At 62.0% G+C, this 14,905-nt stretch overlaps 1 protein-coding gene across 2 annotated transcripts; it reads right to left on the bottom strand.

Annotated features, from left to right (window-relative positions):
• Positions 1–21: 21 nt before the first annotated feature.
• LRP3 (LDL receptor related protein 3) lies at positions 22–14,331 on the bottom strand. 2 transcript variants are annotated; one of them, XM_054464685.2, is made up of 7 exons: positions 13,706–14,326; positions 11,795–11,842; positions 4,659–4,797; positions 2,803–3,017; positions 1,293–2,409; positions 928–1,060; positions 22–674 (listed from the first exon to the last, which is right to left on the bottom strand). In XM_054464685.2, exons 1-7 carry the CDS (start codon positions 13,776–13,778, stop codon positions 87–89), a joined length of 2,313 nt encoding a protein of 770 aa, XP_054320660.2. In that variant the 5' UTR covers positions 13,779–14,326; the 3' UTR covers positions 22–86. The 2 variants fall into 2 exon arrangements, with proteins under 2 accessions (XP_054320660.2, XP_063514753.1); XM_063658683.1 differs by lacking the exon at positions 4,659–4,797 and having other exon boundaries at positions 13,706–14,331.
• Positions 14,332–14,905: the final 574 nt, after the last annotated feature.

Here is a 14,905-nt window from a genome sequence, read left to right as displayed (position 1 = left end):
AGAAAGGACGCAGAGGCAGGGTAGAAATGACTGTGTATTCCCTGGTTACAAAGCGGGGCTGTGGCGGTCACCAGCGAGCCCAGCGGTCAACAGACCAACAGGGCCTCATCATCGCTGGCCTCCAGCATTGGGGAGCAGGGGGGCGGGGGGCTCCTGCAGACCCCCAGTGGCTCTGGCGAGTGGGGGCCCAGGGTGCTGCTGGCAGTGGAGACCTGGGGGTGCGGGTCCTGGGCTGAGCAGGGCTCCCGAGGTGCATCCGCAGGAGCTGGGCCGTCTGCCAGTGGCTCCCTGCAGACCTTTCTGTCCTTGTCCACGGGCCTGCACTCTGGGTCTCGCAGGCCCGAGGGCAAGGGTGGCCCTGAAGGTCCCACCTCCGGTGCATGGCCGGGGGCACTGGGGGGCCCGTCTCCGGCCGCCCTGGTGCTGCCTGTGTCCATGAGCGGTGCTGGGGGGTCGGGGGCAGCCCCTGGAGCAGGCTGGAGGAACCCATCGCCCAACACGGTCTGTGAGGGGCGTGCTGCGGTCAGCAGTGGGATGTGGCCTCGGGGCGCCCGCGGCCGGTGAAAGAGCCGGTTCCAGAGGCGGCCGAGGCGGCGGCGGGAGGGCCCCCGGCGGGAGGCGTGCCGACGCATCTGTCTCCGCATGGCTGTGCGAAGATTCTGCAGCACAGAGGCCTGTGGGGTGGAGCGGGGTGGGGGCGGGGGGATGCGGCTGAGGGGGCAGCCAGGCTGCTCAGGCGCAGGAGTCAGCACACCCCCAAGGGACCTGAGACCCGCGAGACCACCTTGTCCACCCCCCAACCTGGCCATGGGCCCCCAGGTCACCCTGCCCAGGCCTTGCCTCCCGGTCCTGTGACCCCTGGACCAGCCTACTCCGCATACTGTCCCAAGTGGCCCCGGAGGGGCCTCACGCCCTCCGGGGGCTCACCTGGGACGCACTGTAGACAGGGAAGTCCTCCACGGGTGGAATGAGGCCCTGGGCGATGAGCTGACCGTAGGATGGGGGTGCCTCCCGCCGCACGAACTCAGCCTCCATGCGCGTCATCTGGGTCTCGAAGGCCCTAGAAGCAGTGGGCGTAGGGCAACATGGCTAGGCTGCCCGGGACCTGCAGCAGCAACAGGATTCCGGGACTACCCTCCACCCAGACAGCACAAGATGTAGGGACCCCAGTGTGCACCAGAGCAGCCTCCACGTAGCTAGTCCCGGCCCCCATTTGCAAACCCACAGCTGCGGGGACAGCCAGCCTGGGCGATGAAGAAGCCCGGTCCCCTGGCTGCGGGCACAGCGCCCACCTGTACTCCTGCGTGCGCAGTGAGTAGAGCTTGAAGGCGCAGCCCAGCGCAATGACCAGCAGCAGGCCGCACACCAGGCTGCCGATAAGCGCCGCCGTGATGACCTTGCGGGGCACGGCGGCCAGGCACCCGTGCTCATCGCTGCCGTCCTGGCAGTCTTCCTGGCCGTCACAGCGCCACGTCTCGAAGATGCACAGGTTGGTACCGCAGTGGAAGGTGCCGGGCTGGCAGGAGAAGCAGTTCTTCTCATCGGCGCCGTCGGGACAGCTTTTCTGGTTGTTGCAGCGGTCGGCAGGCGTGTAGCACAGACCACTGCCACCCTCGCAGGGGTACTGGTCGGGCGGGCAGGCAGGGCAGCCCTGCTCGTCTCGGCCGCTGGCACAATGCCACCAGCCATCGCAGCGCTGTGGCTCCGAGAAGCAGCCCTGGTCGCCCGGGCTGCCCCCGTCACTGTCACTACTGCTCCCACACGGCTGCTCCCAGGGGAGGCAATAGCCCTTCACCTGGTAGGTGGCATTGAAGCCGTGGCCGGCGCTGCGGGCGCGCGCGTGGTAGGCCACGGTGAGGCGGCCCTGGGCGGCCTCCAGGCTCACGGGCCGGTGGTTGCTGCGGTAGGACAGCGTCTGCAGCAGGCGGTCCCCGCGCTCGCCCAGGCCCTCGTATACTTGCACGTAGTCGTCATAGCCCAGCCGCAGTTCCAGCTGCAGCAGCACCCGCCGGGAGTCCTGTGTGTCCACCAGCCACGTGCAGTGAAGGTCTGAGGGCCCGCGGGCGGCGCCGAACAGGTCTGGGGAGGCAAACGAGCCGTAGAAGCTGCCCAGCCGCCGGCCGCACGCCAGGTCGGGGCAGCCCGCCTCATCCGAGCCGTCGCCGCAGTCCTGCAAGCCGTCACAGCGCCGCTCCACAGGCAGGCAGCGGGTGGAGCGCGCCCCGCTGCATGGGAAAGTCCCCCCGGGGCACAAGCTGCCCGGAGGCTCGGAGGCGGGCGCCGAGCAGTTGCCCTCATCAGAGCCGTCTCCACACTCGTCCACCGTGTTGCACTGCCACGGGCCGGGCAGGCACTTGCCGTTGTCACAGCGGAACTCATCTGCCTGGCAGGATGCCTGGCCCAGCTTCCCTGTGGGGTGGAGATGTAGCAGGGGACAGTCAGGAAACAGAAGAGCCTCCCTTCAGCCAGGGGGCCTGGGGCCAAAAGCGGGCAGGTGGTTCCCCATCACTGTGGAAGCAGAGAACCCTCCAACACCAGGGTGGGCTCAGTCCCTGACCTGAGCCTGGGGTTAGGGGTGAGTTCCCACAACTAGCCAAGACTGGGAAGTGGGGCCAGTGACCTTGAGAGGTCCCAGGCATCCGCATGCCCAGTCCTGCCACTGTCCTGAGATTGACAGGGCAGTCAGGGGACATCCCACAGGGAGCCGGGGCCCTGTGGAGGGTGCTGCCCCTGTGGGCCGGGAGCCTATGGGCATGCACGGTGTGCTCCGTGGTGTCCTGCCTGCCCTGCGGCCGTCATCACCTCGGATGTAAGACAGACGGAAGCCCTGGGCCTGGCCGGAGCTGGAGGCGTCTGAGTGGAAGAAAATCCAGACATGGTCGCGGGCAGAGATGAAGGCAGGTGGGATGGCGGAGCCACAGAGGCGGAAGGCCTCCTGGCGGGGTGGGGCTGCTGGGCCCAGCAGGAGCCAGTCCAGGGAGCACTGGTGGGACTCCTCCACGTCAAAGTTGCGGAAGCTGCAGGGGGGCGGAGAGGACCCAGACATGAGACGGTAGGTGGGACCTCTATGGCCAACGACCAGCAGGGAGTGGTCAGGCTGGAGCCACGGCCAGGATAGCCAGCCCTGTCCTGGCCGGCCACCCCGTTCTTCATGTTCCAGACTGCCTGGTTCCTCCACTCCCAGCCACTCTGTCCCCACACTGTCCCCATCCAGGTGTGCACAGGAGGCGCCATGAAGAATTGTGACATCCATGCAGGTCATTTCCAGCTCTGCTGCGGCTCCCCTTCCCTCCATCAGTGCACATGGCACCCCCAGCCCGAAGCCAAAGTGGAGCAGGAAGTCAAGAGCCCCCCGCCCCGACACCCTCCCCGAAAGGGCAGAGGCCCAGGAGCCCAGAACCCTCCACCTCGGGACCACTGGGATGGGCCCAGCACAGTCCCAGGCACGGGAAGTGAGGGTGAGACTGTGCCCATGGGGCTGACCAAGGCTGCAGCAGGTTGACAGCTTGTCATCTCCAGAGATACACTGGCCCTGAACCACCTGGCCCTTGGGGAAACTGAGGCACAGAGACTAGGACAGACCCTGCCCGTGCCCATCACATCTTCATGCATTGCAGCTATGGAGTAAGTCAGGGGTTGCGCCTTTTGGGCTCTGGCATTTAGGAAAACTATGGCAGATGGAACCTATAGTGACTCCCCAGCCAAATGTCCCTGTGACCCCCCCTGGCCAGTACCACCGCTCGCTGCCTGGCCCCCTTCCCCTCTGCATGTCCCTGCAGCTCGAGCACCTGGGCTTTGCCTGATTCACTCCCCTCCCCAAGGCCCCCTCCAGAAACCATGCTCTGGGCTCAGTGCCAGCCTGGCCCCCAGCCACCCCTGCAGGACAGAGAGGACACCTCTGCCACCTCAGAGACATCAGACCATGTCCACCAGTCCCAGGCTGTGTTCCCAGTGGCCTGTGTGCTGGCCCCGCCTTCCTGGCAGGGCTGAGTGACTGAGAGCCCCCACACCCCATGAACAAGGCTCAAACCAGGAAGAGGTCCAGCTTGGGCACCTCGCCACAGAGGCCTGTGGAGACCCAGAGCACTGGACACACTTGTGTGCATTCACATGTGCACATACATGCTTACGGCTCACGCATGGTTACACCTGTTATCTTACACTCATGCACACATACATGCTGTCTGCACCTTTGCAGGCATGGCTCGTGCACATACATGTGCTCACACATGCAGTCTCTCACATGTGTCCTTTATGTCTCCTCCGACATGGGCTTTTCCATGTACACAAGCACACGTGTGTTCACATACATGCACACACACCTACTTACATGTGCTCGCATGCATGCACACACCACACACCTGCTCAAATACCTACACACGCCTACCTCACACACGCACACATCTGCATGCACACACCTACTCACAAATGCTCACACACGCACACACCCACACACCTCTTCACACCTGCTCACACATGAGCGCTCACACACACCTCACTCATATGCTCACACACATGCACATGATCCCACACCTGCTCACACACATGTACACCCTCAGGCGTGTGCCCTCCACACCTGCTCACACACACACATTCTCACCCACCCCATGCACGTGGGCCCACGTTGATTCCTTCCGACACCCCCGGGGCGCCCCTACCTGATGGTAATCATGTCACCACGGTCGCCCTGGATGTACCAGCTGCAGTTGGTGCCTGGCGGGTAGTTGAGGGGCCAGGCCGGGCTGTAGATGACCCCACGCCGCTCTGTGTGCTGCTCCAGCTTCCCACTGCAGGCCGCTGTTGGGAGAGGAGGCCGAGAAAGGCTGGCCCGTCTTTGGTTGGGAAGCGGGTTGCAGTCGGGGGAAGCGGGCTTCAGCACAGGCCTCCCCCATGATGGGATCGAGTCCAGCCAAGGGTGGCCATGGCCAAGGGCAAGGCCACAACTTGTGACTTCATGGAGGTGGTGTGTACCGGAGGCCAAGGAGGGCCCCCTAGACTTGGGGCAGCTGTAGCCCCCAACCCTACACAGTGAGCTACAGCCTAGGTCCTGTCCCCCGCATCTCTGGCAGAGCTGGGAGAAAACCCACCAACAATCCCTCCTGCCAGCCGGCACCTCCAAGGTGTAGCCTCGTGGCCTCGGGTCGGTGGAAAATCCCACACCCCTAGGCCTGCCCAGCCGGCATAGCCCATCCTGCGATGGCCCCTTGCCTGCCTTCCCTGAGGCTTTGCTCACTCAACAAGTATTTACTGAGCACCTACTATGTGCCAAGCATGCATGGTAGGCACACTGAGTAAGGCAGGAATAAGGCCTGCTCTATGGAACTCATAGGCTGGGGGTGGGAGCAGAGGACTTTACGCAGAACCCCTCAGTGGAATGAAGATCCTACAACAGGCCTGAAGAGAGGTGGCAAAGTCCAGCTGTGGCTGGAAACGCCACCTGGATCTAATCACACCCTGTGCAGAATTTGGGTTTTATCCTGAGTACAAGTGGAAAGCCACCAAAGGTAGATCTAGGAGCCAGGTGAGGAAACAGGCTCAGAGAGGGTCAGCGACTTGCCTGGGGCCACACAGCTAGGAAGGGGCAGAGTCAGGAATCACCGTAGTCCTCTGGGGGCCTCAGCTTCTCACTGCAGCACTGAGCCAGCATGCACTCGTGGAGTGCCAACTGTATACCGCTCAGGTTGAGCAAAGCATCACACCCGCCAGCTCAAAGGAGGAGCCCTCCATGCCCAGCCCTGTGGGCCTTGCTTTAATCCATCCATTCTCCATGCTCTCTGCTTCTAAACCATCCAGGACAGTGTGGTGAGCCTGCCCTGCCCCGCTGTGCCCTGGCCCTCCCAGGACCAGGCGGCTGGCCCCTGCACTTGACCATACCTCCCACCCCACAGCACCCTGACCCTTCCCCGCGCTGGTCCATCTGATTCTCACAACAGCCTGAGATGAGGGCAGGGCCCATTTTGCAGATGGAAAAACTGAGGCGAGGGACGACCCTTTTCCCGAGCCCAGTGACACTCTCTCCTCACTCTCCCATGGCTGGCCCCTGGCACCGTGACCTTGCAAGCCGAGTTCTCTCTGGTTCTCAGCAAGACTCTCTGGCACCCAGCTGCAGGAAAGGAAGGAGAGCCCTCTGGCTGCCTCCCATGCTCTCAGAACAAAACCACAATTCACTGCAGCAGCCCCAGCCCCCTCCCTGCCCCACACTCTGCCTCATCCCTCCCATAACCCCCAGCCCCCCGGACCTCTCCGATCTCTCACATTGGAGGGGACTTTGCCCTGGAGGCCCTGGTGGTCCCTAGTGGGTGCCATCCCCACCTTCTTATCCCGTTCACGGACTCCTCAGCTTCCACCCCCAGCTCCGAGGTCCCCTTCCCAGGGAAGCCCTCCAGGCTGCCCCCCGCAGAGCTCCAGCCTTCCATCCCTCCCCCCAGCCTCGGCCACAGAGCATTTCCCTTTTGTTGTTGGGACTGATGGATGAACGTCACACAGGCAGGCAGGGCCGTGCCATGTCCCGGGACCCTGCACAGTGCCTAACGCATGGCAGGTGCTCCAGAGATGTGGGTCCCTGAGTGGACGGGTCCGTCTGAGGACCTGCTGGGCAGCTGGAGCCATAAGCTGAGAGCTGAAGCCCCTTCCCCTGGAGGCCTACTAGGACCATGAAGGCTCAGGTGAGCCAGGACTGTGACGAATAGGGAGCTGGTAACCCCCATGGACAACTCATGAGAGCATCAAGGATAAGAACAGAACTCTTGGTCCTAAAGCAAGGCTGGCCACCACCGCGTCAGCATCAGACCCTTGACAGTCCCGGGTCAGTGAGGTACAAGCCAGCGCCTCTCCACCTGGAACTCACACATGGCCCTGGGAGGCAGCCCCCACAATGAGCCTCCGATCCTGCCCCAGAAATAGGGCACTGTACACCCTGCTCCCAGCCCGGAAGGGCAGGAGATAAACTACCAGAAAGGAGTCTCAGGGTGCAGCCACCCAAACATGCAAAGTGGCCCCGGCCCCAGCCTGGTTCCCTTTGCCGGGTGAGGCTACTGGCCATGAGGACCTCACAGAGCCCTGAGGTCCTGAACTGGGATTCCTTGGAAGGTATAGGGTTAAGAAATCCAAAAGAGGCCGGGTGCAGTGGCTCACGCCTGTAGTCTCAGCACTTTGGGAGGCCGAGGTGGGGGGATCATTTGAGGTCAGGAGTTTGAGACCAGCCTGACCAACATGGCAAAACCCCATCTCTACTAAAAGTACAAATGTTAGCCAGGTGTGGTACTGGGCATCTGTGATCCCAGCTATTCGGGAGGCCAAGGCAGGAGAATCGCTTGAACCCAGGAGGCGGATGTTGTGGTGAACCAAGATCACACCACTGCACTCCAGCCTGGGTGATAGAGCAAGACTTTTTCTCCAAAAAAATTTTAAAAAAATAAGGAAATCCAAAAGAAGAGATCTTTCCCATTGGAGGGGGCCAAACAGGAGGTTCCACAGAAGGGAAGGCCCAGTGAGGCTGGAGTGGTATGGTCCCCCATATTGCATCTCTAAAGCGCATGCTAAGCTGAAGTGTCAGCCTCTGAGTCAGCATGGCTGGGAACCTACCCTGTTCACCTTTCTGCTGAGGGGTAAAAACCTGTGAGGTCCCCTGTCCTGGAGGACAAGGCCGGGGGCAGGGCAAGGCGCTGTCCATTCCTAGCCAGCCCCAGAGGCCTCTCCTAGGGGACAGACATAGACCTGCCCCTCTCCTTGGGGCCCTTGGGGGCCAGGTGTCTCACCCACGCTTTCTGGGAAAAGCCAGGTGTCACCTGCCACCTTTCTCTCTTCCCACTCACCTCAGCCAGAACCCTTCTCCCTCGTAGACCTATGTCTGACCCCTTCATCAGGGGTTGGGAGGCCACCAGCCACATCAGGAGCAGAGGAAGGGACAACTGCCAGCTGCTCTGCCTCTCAGCAAAACCCTGACAACGGGTGCCTCCAAACAGCCTCACCCCTGGGCGTCCCCCGGAAATTTCCACATCAGGGAAACTTGGTTAAACTGTTTGCTCTTCTCCAAAGCGGGTTGGCAGAGACCACGGTGGGTGCAGCAGCAGTGCAGCCTCATGCAGAGGGGATGGGAGGCAGGAGGGAGGCTGGGCTCTGTGCAGGGAGCTGCAAGTTCTAGGCAGGGACTCCTTTTTTTTTTTTTTTTTTTTTTTTTCTGAGACAAGATCTTGCTCTGTCTCCCAGGCTGGAGTGCAGTGGTGCGATCACAGCTCACTGCAGCCTCAACTTCCAGGCTCAAGTGATCCTCCCACCTCAGCCTCCCAAAGTGCTGAGACTACAGGTGTGCCCCACCATGCCCAGCCTAGGCAAGAACCCTGCTTGACCTGAGGCAGACGTGCATGTGGTGGGGGACGGGGTCAGGGGTTGCCAATGAGGAGGGGGATCTCCAGGAATGCCTCGTGGAGGTGAGGTTCATGACAGGCTGTGTAGCAGCGGGCAGGCAGTGAGGGGAGATGGGAGGACTGCAAGATTTGCAGGATAATGGGGAAGAGGGAGGGGTTCGGAGGTGTTGGGGGCTGTCGAGAGGTCTGTCTGAGCTTCAGCTGGAGGTGACCTGCCTTCTCTCAGGCAGAAGATGGCCTGGGCCCTCAAAGCCACAGTGGCCCACATAAGTAGGGAAGGAATGACTGGGCACTTTCGGGCAGGTGTCCTTTCCTGGTCCAAAGAGTCATCAAATATTCCTGAGAGGACACTGCAAGGCCTGAGGAAGCACAATTTGCAGATCCAATTTCCAAAGTTGATCAATACCCCTGCCAACCTGCCTGGTGTAATCCGACGACGGGGAGCTGGGAGTCCCACCCCAGACGTGCCGGGGAAGCTGCCAGCTGCCTGCAAACTGCATGAAGCCCCTGCCCAGGCCCTCCCCGTTGGGGCCACAGTAGCTTCAGGGCTGAGCCCAGAGGCCGGGGGGATGCAGGAGGTGTTCTGACCAGTCAGGGCCCGACATACCTGGGCTTAGGATGGGGTTTGCTGAGGGGTAAAAACCTGTGAGCTCCCCAGGCAGCCCTGCCAGACCCTCTGGAGCAACTGAGCCTAGTGAGGGTGGAGAAGGGGCTGGGGGAATGTTTCCCAATCCAGGGTCCCACACAGCACGAATCCCAGGGAAAGCCCTGGAAATGCAGAGTCATGGAGCCGTGGTGAGAGGTGGGTACCTTGGGCCACCTGCAGGTGGTAACGCTGGAGGTGTCAGAAGTGGACTCTGGGACAGCTAGGGTCCCAGACCACCACCCATGGCCTTGCACGCTGGGCGTGCAGCTCCCATCACAGAGGGCACCAGGGGTGAATAGCAGCCCCTAGAGTTTGGCAACGTGGACCCTGCTGGTGCCTGAGGTCTTGACAGCTAAGGACAACCAAACGCAAGGACCTGGACAGTGTCCTCCTCGCCCAAGCTCCATGAGTGGCCCTAGTCCCCGGGGAAGCACTTTTCTAAAAGTGGAGTATATGCACATTTGGGGTGACACACCCACCAGCAGGAGGGTGTCCTGGGGCTCACATTCATAAGCTGTGACACCCTCATTCCCCCTTCCCCTGACTCTACCATGGCCACAGACATCTGACCCAGGCTGGGCCAGTCAGCCTTTTCCTGGAAATTGGAATGGGAGACTGGGCCACCATCAGCTGTGTGGACCGGGACAGCAGACAGGGCTGGGGCTAGGTCAGCGCTGAGCAAGGTCCGGCCCTGGGCCAGCCCAAAGCATCAGAGGAGGCCGGGCTCCTGAGAGCACAGCTCAGGGCGGAGAGAGAGGGAAAGAGGCCCAAGCCTGCCAGAGGAGCCAGTGAGCACAGCTTCTGTGCACCCTGGGCCTCCCCTTCGACCACAGCAGGAGTCCCGCTGCCTGACAGCTCCGGGTCCTTTCTCCAGCAAGCCGGGCCCTGCACAGAACTAGAAACCCAGGCACCTCCTGCCCCACCGAGCAGAGCAGCAGGCAACGAACAAGTCAGAGGCCCCCATTGTTCTTCCTGGCTGCACCTTGACCTCAGGTTTTGGTTTTGGTTTTACAGACAGGGTCTTGCTCTGTCACCCAGGCTGGAGCACAGTGGAGCCATCATAGCCCACTACAATCTCAAACTCCTGGGCTCAAGCGATCATCCTGCCTCAGTCTCCCGAGTAGCTAAGACTACAGGCACATGCCACCGTGCCCAGCTAATTTTCAGATTTTTTTTTGTAGAGATGGAGTTTCACTATGTTGTTCAGGCTGGTCTCAAACTCCAGAGCTCAAGCATTCTCTTGCCTCAGCCTCTCAAAGTGCTGGGATTACAGGCATGAGCCACCACACCCAACCAGACTTAACATTTTTATGGAAATACTTATGCTTACTTTAATACCTTTTTATGGGTTGTTGGAAATGGCAGTATATAGGCGGAATTAGCAAGAGATGCAGAGGTCTATGGGGGCTTATCAACGATAGAACAGGCTCCCTGAGGCCCCTCTCAGACTCTCCAGGCGGCACTGAGGGCCCCGGGGGGCCTGGGCTTATCCACTTGCCAACCCCAGCAGCCCCTTAACTCCAGTAGTGGAGGATGGATGGGCTTGGCCACCCCTCCAGCTCTTGATGGTCTTTGCTGTGCTCGGGACTAGGCTAGAGCTTAAAGACAGCCAGCGGCTGGACAGACCCACGCCAACAGGTAGAGGTGGGGGCAGCGTGCTCACTGTGTCCTCTCGGATTCCGTATGTACTTTTGGCCAAAATGTTTACCTCTCTCTTGCAAGTCAGCTGTCTGAAACTCACCTTTCACCTGCCACTGATGCTAGGCCACGCCCTCCACCCACCTTCTTATCTAACCTCCCACACCAAGCCAATATCTTCCCTTCCCTGAAGCACCCCCAGACCCACTACCAGGCAACCAGTGGGCACCCCCATAGCCCAAGCCCAGCAGAATGACTCAATCCAGCCAATCCTAAACTGTTTACTCTGCCCTGCCTTGACTTTCTTTTTTTTTTTTTAAGAGACAGAGTCTTGCTCTGTTGCCCAGGCTGGAGTACAGTGATGTGATCTCAGCTCACTGCAACCTCTGCCTCCCAGGTTCAAGCGATTCTCCTGCCTCAGCCTCCCGAGTAGATGGGATTATAGCTACTTTTTAGTAGAGGTGGGGTTTCGCCATGATAGCCAGGCTGGTCTCGAACTCCCAAGCTCACTCAATCCACCCACCTCTGCTCACCTCCCAAAGTGCTGGGATCACAGGCGTGAGCCACAGCACCTGGATGTCTCGACTTTCCCATTGAAGCTGTGATGCAGCTTCTAACTTACACCTTTCTTCCACTCCTGCTCCTGCTTGTCCAAATCTAGTAATTCCCAGGTGGCCCTGCATGGCGTGGCATGTCCCCTCCTTTCAAGAAAATTAATAAAGCCTTCTTTCCCTGGCACGGGCCTCTTTGTGTCATCCCTCAGTCATACCCCTATAAATTAAATCCTAGGAAGCCCACGGCCTGCGTGAGGCACAAGATGTCAATTCCACAGGACCCTCGGCAGCTTGCCAGTGGTATAAAGCCACCGCGTGCCAGGCACCGCACTAAGAGCTTGCCTCACTGGCTCATGGAATACTAAGAGCCAGGTTTTGAGTAGACCTTGTTATTTCATCTACTTTACAGGTGAGGAAACTGAGGCTCAGACAAGTTGAAGCCTGTCCAAAGCCAAACAGCTCCTTTGTGATGTAGAAAAGATGCACACAGGAACTCGGGGTAGTGCCAGGACCCTGAAGGCCTGTCCTCAGGGACCACTCACCCAAAAGGGACCGAAGGAGTGGAGGAAGGAGAGAAAATGCTTACTTACCTAAGGCAGGAACCGCACTGCTGAGTCTCCCGGTGAGAAAGATGTTCACTGTGGGAGATACAAAGAAAGGGTCAGGGGTCCCACATACCTGCTGGGGACCAGCAGCAGCCCATGAGGGACACCACAGCTAAACCCAAGGCTGGCCCGCTGGTCCCCTTCCTCTTACAGGGCAAGGCCCAGAGCGCAGCCCAAGACTGCCCATCAAGAGGGCCCCTACCACCTCACCCCCACCTCCTGCCTCCAGTTCTGTTATCCAGGCTGGAGTGCATAGCTCACTGCAGCTTCAAACTCCTGGGCTCAAGCAATCCGCCCACCTGATCCTCCCAAGTAGCTAGAACTACAGGTGTGCACCACTATGCCTGGTTATTTTTTTATTTTTTATTTTTGTAGAGATGAGGTCTCACTGTGTTGCTCAGGCTGGTCTCAAACTCCTGGCCTCAAGCAAAATTCTCTTGCCTTGGTCTCCGAAAGTGCTGGGATTACAGGCACCTGCCACCGTGCCCTGGCCTGCTCCTACAACTTTGAAGGGCTTCCCCCTCCAAGGGGCTTTGCTCGCCCAGCAGCAGCGGGGGCAGGAGGGGAGGCAGTTCTGATAATCCCCATTTACAGGGCACGCAGCTAGTGACGGAACCATCCTCTTCCCCCATGCCACGCTGACCTTGAGAAGGAAAGCCACCCCTCAAGCGCCCACCTCCATGGGGTTTGGCCCTTACTTTCACCTTCTGCTCTGGCCCGGGCGGGGTGGGGGGTTACGGGCCCAGAGTCGGGTGGGGGTGGGGGGAAGCCCAACTTCCCGCGGTTCAGGATGCGGGTCAGATCCCGCCTGGCCAGGAAGTAGGAACCGCTGCCCCCACCCAGGACACCCAGGCCCCCTGGACAGAGCCAGGCCAAAGTTCCTGAGCACGGAGCGCCTGTCCCCCTGCCCTGCTCACCAGGGATGCCAGCACCCAGCAGCTCAGAGCCCAGCACACATGACCCCGCACCGAGGTTGGGGTGGGCGCCCTGGGGTTACACCCTCAAGGCTCCCCAGTGGCACATTCCCATTGAGCCAGGCTCACACAGCTGGGGCACGGGCCTCGGAGCTCCCTGAGGCCTGGGGGTGATTACTTTGTCATTTCAGTGGCTTCAGCAAACCTGTCAGGTTACAGAGCCTTCACTGGTGACATCACAGGGTGTCCCCTAATGACCCCCAGTTCTTATAATGGCCTCCCTCCTTCATCACAGTAAATAAAGGAGCCATGTGTGTTGGGGATTTAACTCCTTCTCCTCTCGCCTACACAGAGCGCTGGAAAGCTGGACAGAAAAACTCCCGAACAGGGCGGGAGCCCCTCCCACCCCATGCCTGGCCTTGACCGGTCCCCGGCCCAACCCAAGCACCCTCCTAAACTGAACAGGCCTGCCCGGGGGCTGAGAGACACAAAGGGAAAACAGGAGTCCCCTGGAAGCCGCCTCCACACTGGCACCCTCCTCCAGCCCTGCCCCGCACCCCGAGTCCCCATCTGCGGCTTACACCAGCCCCCACCCCAACTCCGGGCCGGAAACAGTTTCTTCTTCAGGGGACAGCCGGCCTGGCCTTTGTCCCCAGCTCCCGGGGCCCCCTCGCCTCCAGGCTCAGCGCGGGCGGGCCGGGTTGAAGGCTGCCGCCTGAACGAAGGGCCGCCTGCCAGCGCTCAGCCCGGGCTCCGGGCGCTACTCCGAGCGGGGCGGGAGCCGGGGCTGCGCCACCAGAGTCGCCCTCCCAGGCCCGGGGCCAGGCGGGCAAGCGGTGCTGGCCGCTCTCTGGGTCTCCGCGCGGGAGCCACCGCGGTGCGGGGCCTCGGGATGCCGCGGCCGGAGAGGGGGTCGGTCAGGGCGCGGCGCGGACTGCCACGCGGGGGACCCGGATCTGCCCGGCCCGCGCGGCCCACTCACCCAGACAGACGACGGCCAGCTGCGCCCGGGCGCCCGGCGCGCCCTCCAGCCCCGCGGCCGCGCGCTTCTCCATGCCGGGCCCGGCCGCCCGCGGGCGCCGCCTCCTGCCCCGCGGCTCCGGCTCCGGTTCCGGCTGCGGCTCCGGCTCTGGCTCTGGCTGCGGCTCGGGCTCGGGCTCGGGCTAGGGCTCGGGCTCCGGCTGGCGTGGCTGCTGCGGCCCGGGTGCAGGCGGCGGCTCCCGAGGCGTCTTTGTGCGGTGGCGGTGCAGGCCCGTAGCGCGCGCGGGGCCACATCGGCCGCGGCGTCACGGGCCCCGCGGGGTCTCAGCGGCGGCCGCCAGGGAAGACCCCCGCCCGCCGCTGCCCCCGCGCCCCGGGAGCCCCGCCGCGGCCGGCCTGGGCCCGGGGACCCCCGGCGCGCCCATGCCCCGCGGCGCGCAGCCCGCCCGGCCCCGGCGTCCCCGGGCCGCCCCGCGCTGCGCTCAGCCCGCCCGGCCGGATGCCGCCGGTAGAGCGTCCGTGGGTCTGTCAGTCCTCCCGCCCGGCCCCTCGCCCGCGCCCGGAGCCTAGAGGCCGCGCTGCGCCAGCCACGTGACGCGCCCGCCGAGCCGCAGTGGCGCTGGCTGGGCGGGCGGAGGCGGCTGGGGCGGGCCGGGGGCGCACGCCCCGCCTCGGGGTGCTGGACAGCTCTGCGCACCAGCCCCGCCCTGCCCGTGCCCCCCGCCGCGCTCCCCGCGCTCCAGCCTAGCGCTCCAGGCATCCGGTGCTCGCCTGGCCTCCTCCCGGGCCCACGAATTGATTCCTCCTGGAGCCGGCTGTGCTGGGGAGGGCCGGGGAGCGAGGATTGGGAAAAGGTGGGAGAGAGAGGGCTGCTTAGGGGACCTCATAGGGGTGGTACAAGGCTAAGGCCTGTCTTCTTCGTGAGGTGTCCCTGTTCCTGCCCCTCCGCTTCTTTCATTTGCCACAGTCCAAGTGCCCTGTCACATCTCTAAGAGGAACCCCTTGTGCCGAGCAAGACCTGTCAGGGGACATTGGTGAACACACCAGAGGCCTCTGGAGATCTCCCAGGTCCCCCTGAGCCCACCCTGTTACCCACTATCCTCGTGAGGCCGGGGACTTGGGAGGAGGCCTGCTTCTTAGGCTGGGGGTGCCCTCTGGAGAGCTGCCCACCAAGAGGTTGAGTCCAATGAGGCAGGAACCA

This window comes from Pongo pygmaeus, chromosome 20 (assembly GCF_028885625.2).
Source record: "Pongo pygmaeus isolate AG05252 chromosome 20, NHGRI_mPonPyg2-v2.0_pri, whole genome shotgun sequence".
Taxonomy (NCBI): domain Eukaryota; kingdom Metazoa; phylum Chordata; class Mammalia; order Primates; family Hominidae; genus Pongo; species Pongo pygmaeus.
This window is presented reverse-complemented; position numbering and strand designations above follow the sequence as displayed.